The sequence below is a fragment of the Sceloporus undulatus genome, chromosome 2, assembly GCF_019175285.1.
Source record: "Sceloporus undulatus isolate JIND9_A2432 ecotype Alabama chromosome 2, SceUnd_v1.1, whole genome shotgun sequence".
In the NCBI taxonomy this organism is placed as follows: domain Eukaryota; kingdom Metazoa; phylum Chordata; class Lepidosauria; order Squamata; family Phrynosomatidae; genus Sceloporus; species Sceloporus undulatus.
Window position 1 is genome coordinate 139,032,933 of NC_056523.1, and position 20,420 is coordinate 139,053,352.

The window sequence follows — 20,420 nt, forward strand, 5'->3', positions numbered from 1 at the left end:
TATTTCTCATATTTAAACACAGCATTAGAACTGTTTCTGTGGCGGCTGTTTTCCGTATTGTCACTTCTAATCTTAGGGAAGGGACCCAAGAGAACTGTGGCAAAAACTACAAGAATATTTCTGTTCCCATACTTCAAACTTTTCTCTTGAATGAGCTGAGATAAAGAGCATTGATAATTAAAAATACCAAAAACCCAGCTCTTTCTATCTTATTTCTTAAAACATTTTGATCCATTTTCCTACACGTAATCCTTATCCTCAGTATACTGTATAAACAAATAATTATAAATCACAATAAAAGCTCATATATAAATGCACAAAGCAGGCTCAGAAAGTTTGGAATGTTTACATAAAAGCTTGGCAAAACTGGAAGAATGTACTGCCTTCAGGAGGCAGGAGAAGAGTCATGTTGAGAAGCCTTCCTAATGTTCCATTGTTTAGGAGGCAAAAGGGCCCAGTCGTGGCCACTGCTACTTTGTGGCCATTGGCCACTGCCACATGGAAAAGTGGATGGCAAAGCCTCCTTTGACTTCAGTTGGTAAATGAGCCCCAATGGGGAGATCACTTTCTCTCTCTCTGTTTATCAGGACTGCTCCATCCCATGTTGCTGCTTCAATCAACAAACAAAATGGTGCACTGCTCCCATTCTATTGTACAAAAGCCTAACGGACTGGTAGTTGAATCATTCTTCAGCCATGGGAGAGCATCCTTCCCTAAATCTGAAGGTAGCAGTGTAATTTAGGAGGCACCACATAGGCTGAGTAGCTCTCTCCTCCTACATCTTCCTCCCAGCATCAGATGCCTGAGGCAGCTGCCCTTCTCTGTCTCTCCAAGAATTGTATCTCATCCTTCCATGAAAGGAGTTGAAAAGAGGGACCTCTTCCTCATTTCTGAGTGTTTTCATGGATTCAATTTAATCTGGGAAATAAAACATATACTAGATTGGAAATGTAGCTGGAGGTCTAATTGGCACTGCAGAAATAATGCAGATTGACACTGCTCAGACTGTCATGGTTCAATGCTATGGAATCCTGGGATTTGTAGTTTGTTGTGGCACCATATCTTACAAAACTACAAATCCCAGAATTCCATAGCATTGAGCCCTGACAGTTAATGTGGTGTCAAACTGCATTATTTCTGCAGTGCAGATTTAGACTGGGGGGGGGGTGTAGCAAAAGTCTGGTGCTAGTGTCTAACGTTTCAGCAGTCCAAAGACATGTAATGGATTTCCTTCAAGGTAGGGCTACTAAACTGATATAAAAGGCACCCAGGCAGGTCTTACGCTTAGAGTCTGTTTCCAACAGATAGTTTCAAACCCGTGTGAAGTAATAATGAAGTGAATGGCTCTGAAGCCTTGCCGAGTGCCTTCTTCTGACTAGTGGATAATTACAAATAGCATGCACACACCTCAGCACCAGGAAACAAAAGAGTTGCGATTTCCAGATAGGTTTCCCCTCCACCTGTTCACTTTGTATAAACCAAAGCCAGCACCCTAGTGAGGGATTAGTTTGGCAAGTCTTGTGGGATTTTCACCTTTCTAGTTTCTCAGTGCTTATGCTGCTGCTCTGACACTTCAAAACTCATTCATTACCTGAAGCGGCCTGGGAACGACCATATGTTAGTTACCTCCTTTAATCTGTCTGAAGTCTCAGTCAATAGCTCAGTCCAGCTAATTCTGAAAATCAATATTGGTATCTGGCAGGTGAAGGAGAGAAAAGGAGCAAAAGGAAAAATGTGCAGAAATTCTATTGTAAATCCTGCAATTCAGTTGTAAGAGATGTAATAAAGTACTGCTACACATGTTTGTTTCTGCAGATTTTGGTATCCTCATTTAATTCCTGCATAATTCTAGACAGTAATTGGTTTTGATTACTCACTTTTGCAGGAAGGCAACGAGAGAAAACATTAAGCATCCTTAACCCTTCCCCCTACATTATTAACAGTGCCAGCAGGCACAGGCTCCCTCAGCTACTTTTTATTTGAATTGAGAACAGAGTGGAAAGGGGAAACTAATGCACAGTATACATCTCCCATGAGACTTCCAGTCTGTCTAAATCTCAAGAAAGTGTGTGAATTATCCATCCACAGAAATGTATTGTGTTTATCACAATATTAAACTAACGCTTGTGGGGTTGAGTCCCTGGTGGTTCTGTCACAAATACAGGCCATATTCTGATGATAGTGAACTTCTTGAGTGAATCTACATTTGTGAGAATGTATGCAGCTGCAGCCTAAAAACTCTTCACCCCAGGTTCTTTCCTAGTCAAAGCCAGCTCTAGCATTTGTTGGAGTGAGGCAGCTGCTTCAGGCAGAAGGTGCTAACAGGCAAGGTGCTGCAGGCAGGTGTTGGAAGATGACAGCTGCATGTGCCATGTAACATGCCCTGCCTAAGCTGGCCACCTGCCTTCAGAAATGCTACAAGGTGCCAGAACCAAAGTAAGACTTAGCTGTCAATCTGGTCAGCTTTTCTACAAAAAACAAAGAGGGTTGGTAATACTCAATAGAGGGGATGTAGAGGAGACTAGAATGCAAGAATTGCAACATGTTGAGACTTTGGGTGCATCTACACTGTAGAAATAAGACAGTTTGACACCACTTTAAGTGCCATGGGTCTGCCCTACAGAATCCTGGGATTTGTAGTTTTATGAGGGATCAGCAGAGAAGGCTAAAGACCTAGTAAAACTACAGATCCCAGGATTCCATAGTATCAAGCAACTGCACTTAAAGTGATGTCAAACCAGTGTTTTACGGTGTGGATGTATCTTCAGTCTTTTATCTACATCCCAGGTTTTGTACATGAAATATGGAGTGGGTGTCCTCCTATTCTTCACCTTAGACAACAAAAAGTCTTGAGCTAATCCTTGTTTCTATTTATGCCTCTAAAATATTCACTCCTTCTTTGATGGTAATGAAACCCAGACAAAGGGGGAAGAAAAATGAGGCCATTGTTGTGTGACATTTGCATAAACTACTCGAGGAGTCCAGAACACCAGTTTTTTTCTCAATTCATAATTCTTGAAACCTTGTCTGTGTCTGAACTAAAAACACAGCTTTTTTACTTAGAAAAGAGGGAATTTCCAACTGTCCTCCAAACAACATCTTTGACAGCTTCAATACCTTAAAAACTTGGTGGACGGAAGAAGTGCTGGAAAAATGGACTCTTCTTCAGGTGATATGGGGGGGGGGAGTTCAGTCCAGGCAATCTGTTATTATGTAATTCCTTTCCATGTAGATGTAGGGGTTTGTTTTGTTGTTGTTGCTGCTGCTGCTGCTGTTTTAGCTGAGTATGCAGTTCCTGAATTTTGAAACATGAATAAGATTTGCCATGCCTGCAAACTGTATTTGATAAAATGTATTAACTGTATGCATAGTGCAGGGAGATCAGCAAGAACACAACAGGGGAACCATTTCAGGAGGAAAATCATATGCATCCCACCCATCCTGTGCTATATAGCTCATGTCCTATGATGCTTCCAGAGCTCATCACTCTTTCTGTTTCATACAAACATGGAAGAGGCAGCAAAGCTGTTCCTGGAATAGACAGCTCCACGTGGAGTGAAATACTTTACCACGTCTCATAAGAAATATTGGCACTTTCAGACATAATCTTGTTGAGACGCTAAACTAGTGTAAAAAGCATTGTATGAATAGTTGCGCTTTTCCAGAAGTTACATAAGTGAAGTCCTATGTGTAGCCAGTTCTTTCTGACACTAGTCATTTTTTGTTTTAATCTGCAGACAGGTTGTTTTTTTAAAAAAAAAAAATGCATGAGCATTTAGACATGAATTGTTGCCACCCATCATGTCACAATTTGAAATGGTACTACTGTGTGGCATGGTTTCATACCTGCTCTTTATGTGAATTATGATTAGACTCTTGGGCAGCTTTTGGAAAGGTGGTGGGTAAGGAAGAGGGAGGAGGTAAGATATTTGAGGCGTGATCACCTGGTATGGAGACAGGAACAAATGGATTTTTGTGCTTCCTGTTTTCCTCCTGGCTCTTCACATCTGAAGTAGCTCCAAATGGCTATTACTGTAGACAGTGACATGGGTTTACATCAGTCAGGACTGGGGAACCTAGGTCCTTCCTGTCAGTTTTATATTTATATTTTATATGTCAGTTCCCAGCACCCCCAGTCAGCAGTAAAGGATGACAGGAATTGTAGTCTAAAACACCCAGTTTCCCAATTGGTATGTGTGCTTTGTATGTAAAGACAAACATCCTATATTATAAAGAAAAGAAAGGAGAAGGAGTGGATGTATGGATTCTCACTGAAAATCTGCTTCTCAAGATCTGTAATAGGGCTGATAAGATGTAAGTCTTTCACTGACAGATATACAGTACTCTGTAGCATCAACAGTTGCTTTGCTTCAACATCCACTTCTCCTTAGCTGGTAGCATCTAATGAAACAAAGTGGTGTGGAAAAGATGGTGGCCTCTAAGTAACCTGAACCTAGAAAAACCAGACCTTTTGCTATGGCAGCTGGTGGCTTCTACTCCAAGTTTTAGCTTGAAATGTAACAGGTTTTTGATATTCAGTGCTTTGACTTGGCTCTTTTAAAGTTCAGAGTGAAAAACAGAGGAGCTTCACTGTTCCACTGACATAGAAATCACCAGCCACCACTGGGCTTTTTGTAGTAGTATATGCAACTGCTTGGATGCAGATGGAAAGATTCAAGCCACACTGAATTGCCACTATTCTTTGGGCTTCACATCTTTCCTCCTTTCAAAGAAGGCAGGCTTCTTAATAGTAACTAGTCACAATGGATGCACTCTCCCTCCAGAACCAGAGGTAACATCCTTCTCAATATGCATTTCTAGAGAGCATGTAGGGGAGGCTACTTTTTTCCTTCTCATAGGTATCTCTCATTGGTCACTTTGAGAAAAGAATATTGGACTCTGTAGGCCTTTGGTCTGATCCAGCCAGGCCTCTTCTTATTATGTTTTATTCAGAGCCATAGTTCTTTTTCCTGGAAGAGGGGTGGTTTTAAAAATTGCTTGGTATGAGCTCTCTCAGTTGTGTAAAACAGAATTTGTTGCTTCCATGGAACAATACAATACAATAACTTTATTACAGTCAAAGACCAGCAAAGCTTCCACGGAACAGCCTTTTACCGTTTGGTGGCAAAGTGAATAACATGAGTGGGAGAATAATGTAATAATGGTAATTATGGAAGTGATTTAATACATATGGTAATCCATGTCCATTTCTTCCAGTCTGAGTAGATTCTCCACCACCACCTTTCTTTTACCTTGACATAACTTGTTTTATCTCAGGATCTCCACCTATTGTGCAAGCCCAGAGAAGCCTGACAAGCCTTCTTTAGCTTTGAGGGAGGGAAGGGGAGATATAGAATATAGGTTACTAAAGATAGAAATAAAGTAAGCAGCAAGCTGTGTTTGAGAAATTATTTTGAAATATTTAGTTTGACAGAAATATGGGGCAATATCACAGCAACCAGAGTAATTTATATGTTGAAGCAGATTAAGGGAGTAATCATGATAGACCATCTGCCACCTAAAGTCTTTCACTTGATGGAAGAAGATTCACCTTCCTCAAGAGGATCCACCTCTGCCTTATAGCATGAACTAACTTTATCCATTATGAAGATCCCTTGGCCACTCTGCATTTGTACCCATTGTTACACATTTTTATAGATTTACTGTGGCAACTTGGACCTCTCCAGATCTTTTGGATGGCAACTGTCATCCAGTGCCAGGCTTAGCATTAGGTAAAATGAGATAACAGCCCAAGCAGAAAATGGGGAGGGAGGGTGGCAAGAGCAATAGTCAGTCTGACAGATTGGTTTTAGTCCTTCCCAGCCCAGTATGCCATTCTGTTGGAGGACATTATTCTGTGACACACAAAGTGTGTGAATGCATGCGCGTGTGCACACACACATTCACACCATTTGGACTACAGTTCCAATAATCTCCCAGTCAGCATGGCCAGTGTCCAGCACAATTATCACTTGTGTTCAACTGGCAACACAGTTTGCCTCTATAGGCGGGATGCCTTTTTTATGTTAAACAGTACATAGGGGAAATGCAACTTGTTTAAAATGTGAATAATTTATCCTGGAGGCTTCTGAAAGAAGCAAGTTATTTTTTAAATCCAGAAAATGAGCAGAGTTGTGACGAGGGGGGGGGACATAAAAATGGTCTTGGGGCTGCATGAAGCCCTAAAAACCACACTTTGTTCACCCTGATCTAAATGTATATGGTTGTGAACACATTATAATTGACATTCTATCTTGGATCCTTTTGCAAGTTCAAGTTGCAGGATTTTTCAATGTTTGCATAATTGTTAGCAAGTTTCTAGTACCCAAAACAAGTTTCTACACTACAAGGTTTTAGCAGTGCAAAACAACAAATGCCTCCTGAAAAATGTGTGAGGTGATTCTGCTATAGTCTTTCAAAAACAAAATAAAACAAAACAGGTGGACAAAAGTATGCTTAGAATTGTTGGAATTTTAGGTACAGTATGTTGTTCTTGATGATGATGATGTCGTTGTCGTTATTGTTAAGTGCCTTAAAGTTGATTCCATCTTATGGTGACCCTGTTACAGAGTTTCCTTGGCAAGATATATTTAGAGGTGTTTGTCATTGTCTTCCTCTTAGACAGAAAAAGTCTGATTAGCCCAGTGGGTTTCCATGGCTGAGAGAGGAATTGAATCCCTTTTCTTCTGGAAGCCTAATATTGGTGCTGTCTAGCTATCTTATCACGGCCCTTAAGTATTTTTTCTCGTATTCTCCATCCTTGGTCTCTAATGTATCCTATTCATTTTGTGCAGCTCAGCCTTCCATCTCTGGTCTCTGATCTTTATAATCACAATTTTCAATGTAATAGCATATAAATGAAGTGAAAACAAGCAAATCTACGCAATTTATTCCTGGAATCCAGAATATGTTTTACCACAGTATTCCAATGAGTCAGCAGCCTTTTGGTAATTTTATTCTGTGTTTTATGTTCATAGGTATCAGGACAACAGTTCACGTCTTGGCTTTAACAGATTTGGATCTGTGGACTTGAAGACAGAGGATATTTCCCACTCATGAAGGGCCTGGTGTATGTCTCAGAAGATCTGGAGATTTATTGGGTCACCCTGATTTACTAAGGAAGGCTGTCTGGACTTTTTAATGAACTTATTTTCTCCTTCTTGATGACTCCCAACAGCTGGGATTCAGTCCCTAAGTACGGAATTATCATCCATTTAATTGATTGCATTTTTTAAACAAGGCTTTGCCTCATCACCTTTCCCTTTTAGAGGAGTGTAACTCCCAGTAGTATTTATCATCATTAATAGAGACTTTTTTTTAACATACTGGTATTTCTGAATATATATTTTTGTTCCTTTGGGGTTTTTTTTTCTCTTGCACCTTCGGTGGAGTTATATTTAACTAGTTTACCTTAACGAGTTATCTTGAACCTGCATCCACGGAGCACCCTGATGGCTTCATAAATCCAAGGAACAGCTGGCCTTATTCATGATGGGACGAGAGCAGGAGCTGATCCAAGCTGTGAAAAATGGGGATGTATCTAATGTGCAGAAGCTGGTAGCTAAGATCAAGGCATCCAAAAGCAGTAAGTATATCATGACATCTTAATGGAGGGATTTCTTATAGTCAGTCAACACCTACCAATGGAGCCACAATCATGATTGTGGTTCCTGGCAAATGCTTCTTGGCTAATACAGCCAAATGAGTGAGGCTGTGCTTATTTTTGGGCCAGCGTTTTGAACCATTAGACCAAACATGAATGTCTTAAAGAACCCCCAGCAAGGCAGAGGGCAAGTGTGAAACTTGTACTATATCTCAGGTGCAGGGCCCTCTAGGTGGAGCATTTGTGACAAGACTGGGCATCACATTCCTGCCAGACTGCATGTACCTCCAGTTGTTTTCACCAACCTTGCTTTTCACTTGCTGCTGCCACACAGTGGGAGCAAAATTTCTCACTTTTTCATGTAGACAACAATGTGTAAGAACCACACACCTAAGGTTTCTAAGGAGTTTTGAAAGAAAATGGTACACCTAGAAGCCACCAGGAAATATTACTTGCTTTAAAAACAGGAATGTACTCATCACACCTTGTTTACCCGTGTTTTAAACAACTGCATTCTGATTTTTTTTTTCTTTTTCTGAAACCTCAAAAAACAAACAACAGGTGGATGGTCTGGAATAAGGGGCAGCTCTTAAAAAATAAGTCAACTTCCATAAATGAAAGAATGTCTAGTAGTACTTTTAAATCTACAAGTCAAATGTTGGATAGGTTGTCCTCCCTTTGAAGGAATCCTCCCTTTGAAATGCTATCCTGTCCAAGTCAATTTCAAAGGTAAAGTTAATAAGAAAAGGGAGCTGGGGCCTTGGCATTACTGATCAACACTTGGTTAGGAAGTGCACGGCAGACAGAGCAGGAACACAGGTTGCATCTAGTCATTGTCTTCTCCATTAGTGTCTGACACATTGTATTTCTTTTGAAAGAGTTATTGTTATTTCTACATTAGAATCTAGACCAGTGATGGTGAACCTTTTACAAGCTGAGTGCCCAAACTGCAACTCAAAACCCACTTATTTATTGCAAAGTGCCATGTCTCTCTGGCTTTCTAGTAACAGACTCTGCCAAACTCTACTGGGGCAACGGCACATGTGCCCACAGAGAGGGCTCTGAGTGCCACCTCTGGCACGCATGCCATAGGTTTGCCATCACTGATCTAGGCCCATAAAATTGAGATTTGCAAAATGTATGTGTGTCCTCTTTTGCCCTTCTTTGCTGGTAATGTATTTTCCTTCTTTGGCATTGTCTAAATGACCTGCCATAGTTTGAAGCCTCCCACTTCTCCTTCCTGCTTTTTAGTTTATGTCCAGGGCTGCTGGTTGGAACTTTGCTTTGCTGCCATGGCGCTCTTCTTCAAGAGCTCTGGCAGGTAGCTCCATCTATAAGTGGGTCATATGATGCTTTGCTCACTTGCTTTTCTTTTGCCCATGTTCTTAGGTTTGTGCTGTGGCTATAGTAGAGACTCTGGGTCTGTGTGGTGTATCCCTCCTTAAAACAAAACATGATGGTTGTTGTCTTTTAATCAGAAGGAATGCTTTTGGTGAGAGTAAGAGGAGCTTGAGGTCACACATTCATTAAACTATAGCCAGACTGAAGATTAAGAAAACAAGGAAGAGAAGAGATAAAGGGCCTGGGTCAAAAGCTGCAAAGCTCACTCTGATTGGGAAAAGGATGTAGGGAATTGTCAGTGCATTGGGCTTAAAGAACAGATGCTTTTTCTGTCCCAAAAGCAATGGCTGGGGAAGCCTTCTGTAGCTTGCGACACAAGAAGCCAGATTGCATTGGAGGGTACCAGTAGGGAACTGTGGGCTCAGAGAAGACAGAAAGCTAAGGTTTTGCTTAATAGTTTTGTGAGAGATATAAAGGATTTGGGAGAGCTTTTCAAATAATCTGCCAGGAAGGAGAATTGCTGTAAACAGAGAGGAACCTGTTTGGCAAAGGGTGGGATGTGGCCAGCCCTAGTATTAGGCAGAGTGAAGTAAGTCTGGCTGCAGTATCTTGCAATATCATGAAAGGGCAGCAAATTATTCAGAATTACTATTTTTTTAACTTTGCTTTTTTACTGTTGTGTGTGGTGGAGAAGTGCTTGTGGGTTTTTCTGCTTCATGTGCCCCCCCCCCCAAAATACTTTCCTAGCTTTAGATATGAACTGTCTTGGGCTAGCACTGGACTGGGTGCAAAAGAGAAAGATGGGTTTTTCCAGTGTGTGGCTGACATCACATGCATACATGTTTTGCTGTTCTGGTCAAAGAGACAAGATACTGAATTAGCAACTCTTGTGGGACAAAAATGATCTCTCGGGACATTATCTATATATAGACCTAAGACAACTAAAGGGAAAATGAAACCATTTCCTATGAGATAAAAGATCATTCTGGCTGAGACATGTCTGTCTTGTTGGAGCAGTGGTTCTTCTTTTCCACAGAGAAGTTTGGCCCTTCAGGGCCTAACATCTCAACACCTAAGGTCTCTTTAGAGAGGAATTGTGGTTTAAGGATGCACTGTGGTCTACCTCAGCATTTCTCCCAAACTGGTGCCCTCATGCTTTGTTGAATTACAACTCAATATCCAGAAGGCACCAAGCTGAGGAGTGTTGCTTCACTTTGTTGTGTCTTTTTCTTTTTTGCCCACTCTTGTATTCTTTATCATGGAGATGGCTACCGTTTTTTGTGAGTGAGGGTTTGGCCTGCTTCCTCACAAAGGCCTTCTGTTCTTGATCTCTTATTATGATTCTCACTCGTCTCCAAAATGCCACAGAGGGAACAGCATGTTTGCCGCATTTTGCCGCTCATTAAGGCGCGTTTTTCCATGTGACAGGCCGAGATGCTGAGTTTTTTAAAATCCCTCTAAGAGTCCTTCTGCTGTCTCAGTGGATTCAGAGCTGCGTCTCTCTGATTAGCCCTTGGGGATCGCGTGTGTCTAAAAAAAGTCACTGCACGTAACCAAGAATCAAGCGCCAGACCCAGCGACGGGAAGTTTGGGGACATGTAGTTTAATATTCAACGGGCATATTCTGTAGCAGCACCCTGGCTTGAAAAATGTAGTTCTGCAAATGGGTCACAGGCACCTATTACTGGGTTCCCTTATGGTAACTGCTGGCCATGTTTTGTCAGAAGGCAAGAGTGGCAGAGTTTGTTTAATCCTGCAGCTGTGCATTGCATCCAGGAAGTGGGATGTTTCCCCTGCTTTAGCTAATTCCAGTCCAGGAAAAAAGGGGGTTCTTTCTCAAACCTTGCACTTTCTCTGGGGAGAGCCCTTTTGACCCTGCTAAATTGCCATAGGAGCTGTCACCCACTGTGGTAGCAGCAGAAGATTCCCCCTTTTTTAAATGGAAAAAAAAAACCCATTCCTTTCTTTCTTCTCCTCTGTCAGTGTTTGAATGCCATGGTCTTTAATTGAAATTGTTAAACGACCCGTCAGGGCTTTGGCCTTTCTCCCTGATGATCAATCACTTTCTCGGCTGGACGCACTTGTTAACAATGGGCCAGTTGGCTGGGCTGGGGTGAACACAGTAGCCCTGGAGAAGTAGAGAGGAAAATAGGTCTGAGCCTTAAGATTCCTGGGGGTGGGGAGGAGGAGGCAATCTGTGACAATTGTCCTCAAAGAAGGACAATATTTAGCAAGCCCTTTCTGAGGGGGAAGAGAGAGCTCAGTTCAGCTGGCTCACAAGAATGGGGGTCTTTCTGAAACTTGTCAAAGGTTTCACTTGTATTCTGAGAACACTACCCCCCTTGATACGGTCCTCAAATGTCTGGCAAAGCTGCCACACAGAAGTGTACAAATTTTTAAGGAAGAAGAAGTAAAATGTGTCTTGAGATCAGGACCAGCCCTACCATTAGGCAGGGAGCAGCAGCTGCCTTCGGCAGCAGATAGAGAGCCAGCATGGCATAGTAGTTTGAATCTTGGACTACAACTCTGGAGATGAGGGTTCAATTCCTTGCTTGGCTATGAAACCTGCTGGGTGACCTTGGGCAAGTCATATGTTCTCAGCCTCAGGGGAAGGCAATGGCAAAGCTCCTCTGAACAAATCTTGCCAAGAAAATCCCATGTTAGGTTTGCTTTAGAGTCATCATAAGTCAGACAGAACAGCAACAACAACATGTAAAAGAACAAATGTTTAGTTATTTGATTTGGTGTCGTTATGCTTTAACTGACAGTGATGGGGGAGGCACAATAATTTGGCTAGCTTTGGTTGGGGGCAACACCATTAGGTGCTTCACTTTAGGCAGCAAAATATCTTGGGCTGGCCGTGTTCCAGACTGTGGGATGGAAGACTTGAACTGCCTCATAATCTCAAGTCTATGATGTAGTGTTTCTTGGTCTGCCATTGAACTGTAAGGGCTGCTTTCATGAACCTGGTCATGTGGCTTGCTCACCTCCAAAAATGCTAGTGGATTCATAATTATCATCATTGTATTTATCAGTATCCCTCCTTTCTCCCAAAATTGGAACTTAAGATGATGTACAATTTAAAAAGAACAATACAATCAGAAACATACAAAAAGTGAACATTAAAATGGAATTAAACTAATCACAATATTAGAAGAGTTCAGTTGTATGCTTAATAAAATACAATTAATTTTTTTGCTGGGCTTCTTTCAGTTTTCCGCACTTGGCTTGATGTTAATCAATTGTTTGTGTGTGTGAATGGATGTTATCCCATCTAATATCTCTGGTTTTCCAATCAGTTGTGGAAAGAGGCTAGACTAATCCTCCCCACCACCACCAAAGATGTAATTGCTTGGACTCCCAACATCTGGAATTCCCATTATCTCCAAATAGCACACCAATGTGCCATACTCTCTGGGAATGATATGGAGTGTCATCCATGATGTCAGGTTGTGGGAAGGCTTGATCTGAGAGACCTACTCATTCTGTTCTGTGGCAGCAGGGATATGCAGTTCATTGTGGGAGATGCCTTTTATCAGGAGGATGGCATTTTAGCATCATATATTGTTCTAAATTCCAAGCTTCTCAAATAGCTCAAGAAATACCACTTTGGATGAGATTTCTGAGCGTGCCCTTGTGCCTCTTGCAACACCTACTTGCCATAAAACAATTGTAGAACTTCCGTTTGGTGATGTAAAGCCATTGCTACTTTGTGTACTGAAACTGAGAAGGGAATTTATATTTAGCACATTCTAATACAAGGAAGTAGCTGGAAACAAACTATACAGCCGCAGGAGGATCCCACTCTCATGAAATATCTGGATGGAGCAGCTACTTTAAGAATCTTGTGTAATATAGTAGCTTTTTAAAAATAAAAATAGAGACAACTGTGACTTTTGCATTTCCAGAAATTGTTCCATGGTTTGTACTGAAAGGAAGGACACTGAATGGCTATTGCAATGCACTAGTTCATCACTAAATAAATTAATTAATAAGTCAGTCTTGCTTTCATTGGGCATGTAAATTAAAGAAGTTATAATCTACATTTACATGCATATTATTTCTTTCAGACAGTTGTATTCAGCTCTTTTGAGGATCTTTTCCATTGCTTTTTTCCATCTTCTTCTGAATTTGGGTTTTGACATAAACTGGATAATCACTCTTTTGTTAGAATGTTCTTGTTTTGTTTTGGTTTTGGTTTTTTTTGGAATATTTAGTTGTGACATTGCTTTAAAAGATGATTGTTTAAAAGATGATTGATTATAAAATTGATGCATTATGTTATAATTTCATATTGTGAGCTGGACAAATCCAGCCAAATTGGATAAAAACTTGAGTAAAATTCTTTAGATTAGGTCTAATATTAAGAAATTCCACTGTGCCATTAAATTTAATGATTTTAAGGTATTCAGTATTATTGTCCAATATTTGGTACAAGGAAAAATGTTTTGTGTCACACTAAAATGCTCCCTTTCTTTTGTACCTAGAACTTGCTCTCCTGTGGATAAAAGTTCATTGTTTATTTGTGTGTCTGATTGAAATGTATGCACATTTTAATATCTTAGTGATTAAGATTTGGAAGAGCATTTCAAAACAAAACAAAATACAGAGGCAAAAACTGTAGAGGCTCTTTGTAAAGTAATTAGTCTGCAGTTGTATTTTTGCAGCACAGTGGTTATAAACAAAAAGTGTTTGCAGCATTATGAAAATATGCAGATAGAATCTTTCCATACTGGAGGAAATCAGCACCAGGAACTGAGATCAAATCTGTGTCTTTGGATATTTCCACTTAGATAGATACCATGCTGTCAAGAGCAGGGGCAAATAAATGGTGCAGAAGACTAGCATCTTTTACAATGAGATTCAAGTAGGCTCTTTCTGAAGGAAAGGTAAATGAGGTTTGGGGCCTTTTTTGGCATATCATTCCCTCCTCAAAGTAAACTCTAGCACGGGTCATTGACAGAGGGTATAGAACATAAGTTATTAATCTGGAGTCCATAGATGGATTTCAGGGGTTTTGTCAACTTGGATGGGGGGGAAATTATGGCTGAGATTCTGCATCACATTTGTAACTACATAAACATAGCTACACATGACCTAAGGAATCCCATTCCCACCTCAAGCTCCAGGAAATACCTCCATGCAGTGGACTTCTGTGGAGTGGTAGAGTGGGGTGCTTAAGAATGATGTGGCAAGTCCTCTTCTGTTACTGAGCTGTGGTGCTTCTCAATGCAGCACATTTTGGGGGCTGGCCACATCATCATGAAGAACCCCACTTCACAACTGAACAGGTCTCCATTCCATAGAGTGGCTCCCTGGAACTTAAGGTGAGATAGTGCCATATCATGGCAGTAGTGCCATGATTGTGAATATGCAGCATACTGTATCTCAATATGAAGCAATTACATATCTATAACTCTAGTTTATGAATCTGTAACTGCAGTGCAGGATGCCAGATCATATCTTTATTTTCACTTTGATTCCTTTCTAATTCTAAGTGTTTTATTTTATGCATTTAAAAACATTATTTCGAGAAGGGGTCCGTAGGCTTCATCAGGCTGCCAAAAGGGTCTATGGCACTATAAATATTTAAGAACTCCCTGGTCTAGGACACATGCTCCTATTCACAAGAGAGGAATAGTTAGGAACGAAGAAAAGAATTCATAGGTTCTTTTTATGTAGATCTAAAAAAGAAAAAAACTGAGAATGGATGTACAGGGTGAGTATCACAATCCTTCTCTGTAGGTCTCAGATGTGTTAAAGAGGTATCATAGAATTGTAGAGTTGGAAGGGCCATCCAGTCCAACCCCCTGCCATGCACGACAGATGGCCATCCAGCCTCTGCTTAAAGATCTCCAAGGAAGGAGACTCCACTACACTCCGAGGGAGTTTGTTCCACTGTCGAACAGCCTTTACTGTCAAGAAGTTCCTCCTAATGTTGAGGTAGAATCTTTTCCTGTAGCTTGTGTCCATTGTTCTGGGTCCTGTTCTCTGGAGCAGCAGAAAACAAGTTTGCTCCCTCCTCAATGTGACATCCTTTCAAATATTTAAACAGGGCTATCATATCACCTCTTAACCTTCCTTTCTCCAGGCTAAACATCCCCAGCTCCCTAAGTCGTTCCTCATAGGACATGGTTTCCAGACCCTTCACCATTTTAGTCACCCTCCTTTGGACACCCTCTAGTTTCTCAATGTCCTTTTTGAATTGTGGTGCCCAGAACTGGACACAATATTCTAGTGGGGCCTGACCAAAGCAGAATACAGTGGCACTATTACTTCTCTTGATCTAGACACTATACTTCTATTGATGCAACCTAAAATTGCATTGTCCTTTTTAGCTGCTGCATCACACTGTTGACTCATGTTCAATTTGTGGTCTACTTGGATTCCTAGATCCCTTTCACATGTAGTCTCATTCAGCCAGGTATCCCCCATCCTATATCTGTGCATTTTATTTTTCTGCCCTAAGTGCAGTACAGTCGGCCCTCCTTATACATGGATTTGCCATCCGCGGATTTGAGCATCCACGGAGGGCAAATCGGGAAATTGTCCCCAATGGTGGCACGCGTGCACTCGTGCCGCCATTGGGGACAATTTCCTTCTCCCTCCCTCCCTTCCCTCCTCCCTTCCCTCCCTGCCTCCCTCCCTTCCCTTCCCCTTACTTACATTTCTCTCTCGTCGCAGCGGCTTGGCCTCCGCCGCCGCCGCTGCGGGGGAAGCCTGGTGGCGGCGGCCGAGGCCAAGCCTCAGTTTCCTTGCCACCGCCAAGAAAGGGCACGATGGCGGTGCTAGAGGCCTCTTGGCCCCCAACAGCACCGCCACCAGGCCTTTCCTGCGGTGGCGGCGAGGAAGGAGGGCTGCCGCGCCGGAGGCCTTCAAGGCCTCCTGCACTGGCATCCGGCCTCCTCCAGGCCTCTGCCGCTGTGGAAGGGCCAGATACCGGGTTGGAGGCCAAGAGGGCCCCAGCACTGACACTGCCCCTTCTGTGGCGGCATCGGCGGTGAAGGGAACTGGGTGCTGGCGCTGGAGGCCTTGAAGGCCTCTGGCGCTGCTGCCCTCCACGCCTCCTCTTCCCACCTCCGCCTCATTTTTTGGAAGAGGAGGCATGGAGGGCAGCAGCGCCAGAGGCCTTCAAGGCCTCCAGCCCAGCACCCCATCCGCCGCCGCGGAAGGGCCAGGTGAGGTGTTGGGGCCAAGGGCCTCAGCACGATACCTGGCCCTTCTGTGGCCCGCGGAGGCCTGGAGGAGCCGGGTGCTGGCCGCTGGAGGCCTTGAAGGCCTCCCGTGCTGCTGCCTCCCGCCTCTACTCTTCCAAAAAAAGGTGCGGAGGAATGAGGGAGGAGGAGGCGGGAGGGCAGCAGCGCCAGAGGCCTTCAAGGCCTCCAGCACCAGCACCCGCCCCCTCCAGGCCTCCGCGGCCACGGAAGGGGCAGGGTCATTGCTGGGGCCTCTTGGCCTCCAGCCCGGTATCCAGCCCTTCGGCACGCGGAGGCCTTGAGGAGGACAGATCCGCGCGGGAGGCCTTGAAGGCTTCCGCGCGGCAGCCCGCTTCCTCGCCACCCACCGCAGAAGGCCCGGTGGCGGTGCTGTTGGGGGCCAAGAGGCCTCCAGCACCGCCATCGCGCCCTTTCACGGCGGCAGCAAGGAAAGCCGAGGCTGGGCCTCCACCGCCGCCGCCGCCCCACCCGGCGTTCCCCTCGCAGCGCGGCGGCCCAGCGCTGCAACGAGAGAGAAAGGTAGTAAGGGGAAGGGAAGGGAGGGAAGGCGGGAGGAAGGGAGGAGGAAGCGAGGAGGGGAGGGAGAAGGAACTTTTGTCCCATAGCGGGACAAATGAGACTTGAGCATACGCGGATTTTGTTATCCGCGGGGGGTCGGAACGGATCCCCCACGTATAACGAAGACCCACTGTACCTTACATTTCTCCGTGTTAATTTCATGTTGTTAGCTTGGCCCAGCTTTCTAGTCTATTCAGCTCATTTTGAATTTTTGATCCTGTCTTCTGGAGTATTAGCTATTCCTCCTATTTGGTGTCACTGCAAATTTGATAAGTAGCCCCAATTCTGTCATCCAAGTCATTGATAAAGATGTTGCATAGCACTGGGCCCAGGACAGAGCCCTGTGGGACCCCACTGGTCACTTCTCTCCAGGACGAAAAGCACCATTGTTGAGCACCCTTTGGGTTCGGCCAGTCAACCAATGACAAATCGATGTAACAGTTACTTTGTCTAGCCCACATTTTAAAGCTTGTTTGCAAGAATGTCATGGGAAACCTGTCAAAGGCCTTACTGAAATCAAGATATATTATATCCACAGCATTCCCTTCATCTACCAAGCTGGTAATTTACAAAGAAAGAGATTAGATTTGTCTGCTGCACTTGTTTCTCTGAAACCCATGTTGCCTTTTGTGATTATGGCATTGCTCTAGATGTTCACAGACTCTCTGTTTAATGATCTGCTCCAGAATATTTCCTTGATAGATGTCAAGACAACTGGACAATAATTGTTGGGATCCTCTTTTTCCCCTTTTTGAAGATGGGGACAACATTTGCCCTCCTCCAGTCTGCAGGGACTTCTGTTTTCCAGGAGTTTCAAATTATTGCCAATGGCTCTGATATTACATTGCCAGTTCTTTTAATACCTGGATGTAATCATCTGGTCCTGGAGATTAAATTCTCTTAGATTAACAAGATATTCCTGTACTATCTCTTTGCTTATTCTGTCTGAAATTCCCCTATCTGTCCTCTGCCTGTTATCCTCAGGTTGAGCACCTTTGCCTTTCTGAGAAGACTGAGGTTGTTGAGTAATTCGCCTTTTCTCTGTCCCCTGTTAGCATTTTGCCATCTCCTCCATGCAGTGGCCCTACCATTTCCTTCTTCTTTCTTTTGCTGCAGACATATCCAAAAAGCACTGTTATTGTTTTTTAGCCTCTCTAGCAAGCCTGAGTTCATTCTGCACTTTAGCTTTTCTGACTTTACCCCTACATAGGCTAGCTATTTGTTTGAATTCCCCTTTGGTGATTTCCCCATTTTTCCATTACTTATACATGTTCCGTTTAAAACTTAGCTCAGTTGAAAGTTCTTTAGTTATCCCTCCTGGTATCTTGAGACACCTCCCATTTTCCTTCCTCATTGGAACTGTTTGAAATTGTGCCTTCAGTATCTCCCTTTTGAGAAACTCCCATCGTCCTGAACTCCCTTCTCTTTTAGTATTTCTGACCACAGGATCACCCTCAATACTTCCCTAAGTTTACTGAAATTCACTCTCCTAAAGTCTAGAATGTGTGTCTGACTATGCCTGGCTTCTCCTTTCCATTGTACAACAAACTCCAGGAGAAGATGATCACTTCCACCTAATGATCCCATCACTTGCACCCCATTAACCAAGTCATCCTTGTTGGCTAGGATCAGATCAGATAGCTGACCCCCTTGTTTCCTCTTCCACCTTTTGGTCAATGAAATTGTCTTTGAGGCAGCTGAGGATTTTGCTGAGTTTGAATTCCAGCAAATATCAGGATAGTTGATACTACATCTCTCCTTTCTGAGTGTGTAGTCATCTGTTCTAGAAATGCATAATCCAATTCCTCCATCTGACTGGGGGGTCTGTAGTAGACTCCCACCATAACATCCTTATTGTTTCCCTCCCCTTTAATTTTTATCCAGATGCTCTCCACCTGGCTGCCAATATTGATGCCCTGGATCTCTTCACTGGTGCAAATATCTCTGACATATCTATTCCTCCTCCTTTCCAGTTTGGCTTATTTCTCTTAAAAAGGTTAGACCCCTCTGTTTCTACATTCCACTTATGAGACTCATCCCACCAGGTTTCAGTGATGCCTATTATATCATATTTGCTTTGTTGTACTATGAGTTCGATTTCATCTTGCTTATTTCCTATGCTCTGTGTATAACCAATTCCCAGAGCATTTGGGCTTACCTGGATTGGCACACTGCTATTTCTCACAGCAGAATACTTTAATCACAAATCGGTATGAACAACAGACTTCACAGTGACAAAAATATGTGCAAACTCTTAGTGGAACATCCAAATAAGTAGTCTTGTAAAATTTTGTTAGCATTACATTTTTGTTCCCTGCTGACCAATACTGTTCACGATGCTCTTCTCATACATAATAGGCACCTCCTTATTTTATAGTGTGGGCTTAAGGTTTTTTTATCCTTAATATGTTGCTGAACTTTATACACTCACAAACTCAGCAATCATTAGCAGTGTGACCCATGGCCCAAAGAAGAAGAAAAAATAAGTTTCCATCACACCATCAAGTCACAGGCCAACAGTAGACATATGAGTAAAACAAGAGGAGAAGCATATGTCGACCATGCAATTTTGTGTAGACCATGCTACCTCCTTGTGTGACTTTGTTTTTGTTTGCCTTCAAGTTTTGACACCCTAAGGTGACCCTGTCAGAAGGTTTTCTTGGAAAGATTTGTTGAAAGGGAAGTTCTCTTTGCTTTCCTCTGAGGCTGAGAGTGTGTGACTTGTCCAAGGCCAGTGGGTTTCCATGGCTAAGCAGGGATTCAAACCCTGGTCTTCAGAGTCATAGTCCATTGCTCAAACCACTACACCACACTTGTATACAACACAAAATTAGCAGCCTTGATACACCTTGAATTGAGAGGCAAGAGGAAATAAGGCAAGAAATGATGTGTCTATTGTCAGGGATGATGGGAGTTGTAGCTCTTCACCTCTGGCTGTAACTCACCACCTTGTTATGCAGCGGAGCTGATCAGCTTTGATCAGTGGTTAATGCTTTTCTTCAAAGCAGCAGAGTTTCTGAGAATAGGCTGAAGACCCTGACAAACTCTCCAAGCCTTCTCACTCTTCTTCTTTAGATTTCTCCAAACTTCTCCAGGATTCTGCTGGCTCTTGTATCTTCACTCAAGACACCAGACAACTCAGTAGTCTTATATAAAAGATCTACTTTATTCTACTATATACAAATACTCTATGCCCTCACAATCTCCAATATCTCCAAACTACTTCAACTACCCACAAAATACATTGGCAAACATAGCAACTATTATAGCCATTGTTAATCACCACCCACTAGTCAGTTTCCACCCAGTGGGTGTGTACATTCATTTTGATTGGTTCACATAGTTCAACTCATACTTAAGACCAACCCAAGTATTTCATCATTTTACCTTGTACTCTTAATGAATCTCAGGTGTTTCCAATTGTACATTCTATAATTCTGTCCTTGACTTTCAAGACTTCTAAATTACATTAGCTTTTTCACCTGTGTGGCTTCTTAATTGCTCTTGCTTAGTCATTGTGACTTTCACATACATATTTTATTTCTATTACTGTATATCCCATGTTGCATTTTCCTTAACATCTATTGCTTCCACATTGCAATTTCTACATATACAGCTTTGTCTATTGCTTCCATGCTGCAACTAGAAACAACAGTGAGTTGGGGTACCTAAAATTCAACTGTCTGTGCTGCCCACAACTT

The 20,420-nt window shown here is 42.7% G+C and overlaps 1 protein-coding gene across 5 annotated transcripts in view; it reads left to right on the forward strand.

The window, feature by feature from the left end:
- The window catches only part of CASKIN2 (CASK interacting protein 2), a 183,371-nt gene that overhangs the window by 52,245 nt on the left and 110,706 nt on the right, over positions 1-20,420 (forward strand). For all 5 annotated transcript variants that reach the window (XM_042448997.1, XM_042448996.1, XM_042449000.1 and 2 more), the window contains exon 2: positions 6,978-7,585. In XM_042448997.1, the coding sequence (XP_042304931.1) occupies positions 7,489-7,585 (97 nt within the window). In that variant the 5' untranslated portion in view covers positions 6,978-7,488. The remainder of the gene's footprint in view (positions 1-6,977; positions 7,586-20,420) is intronic.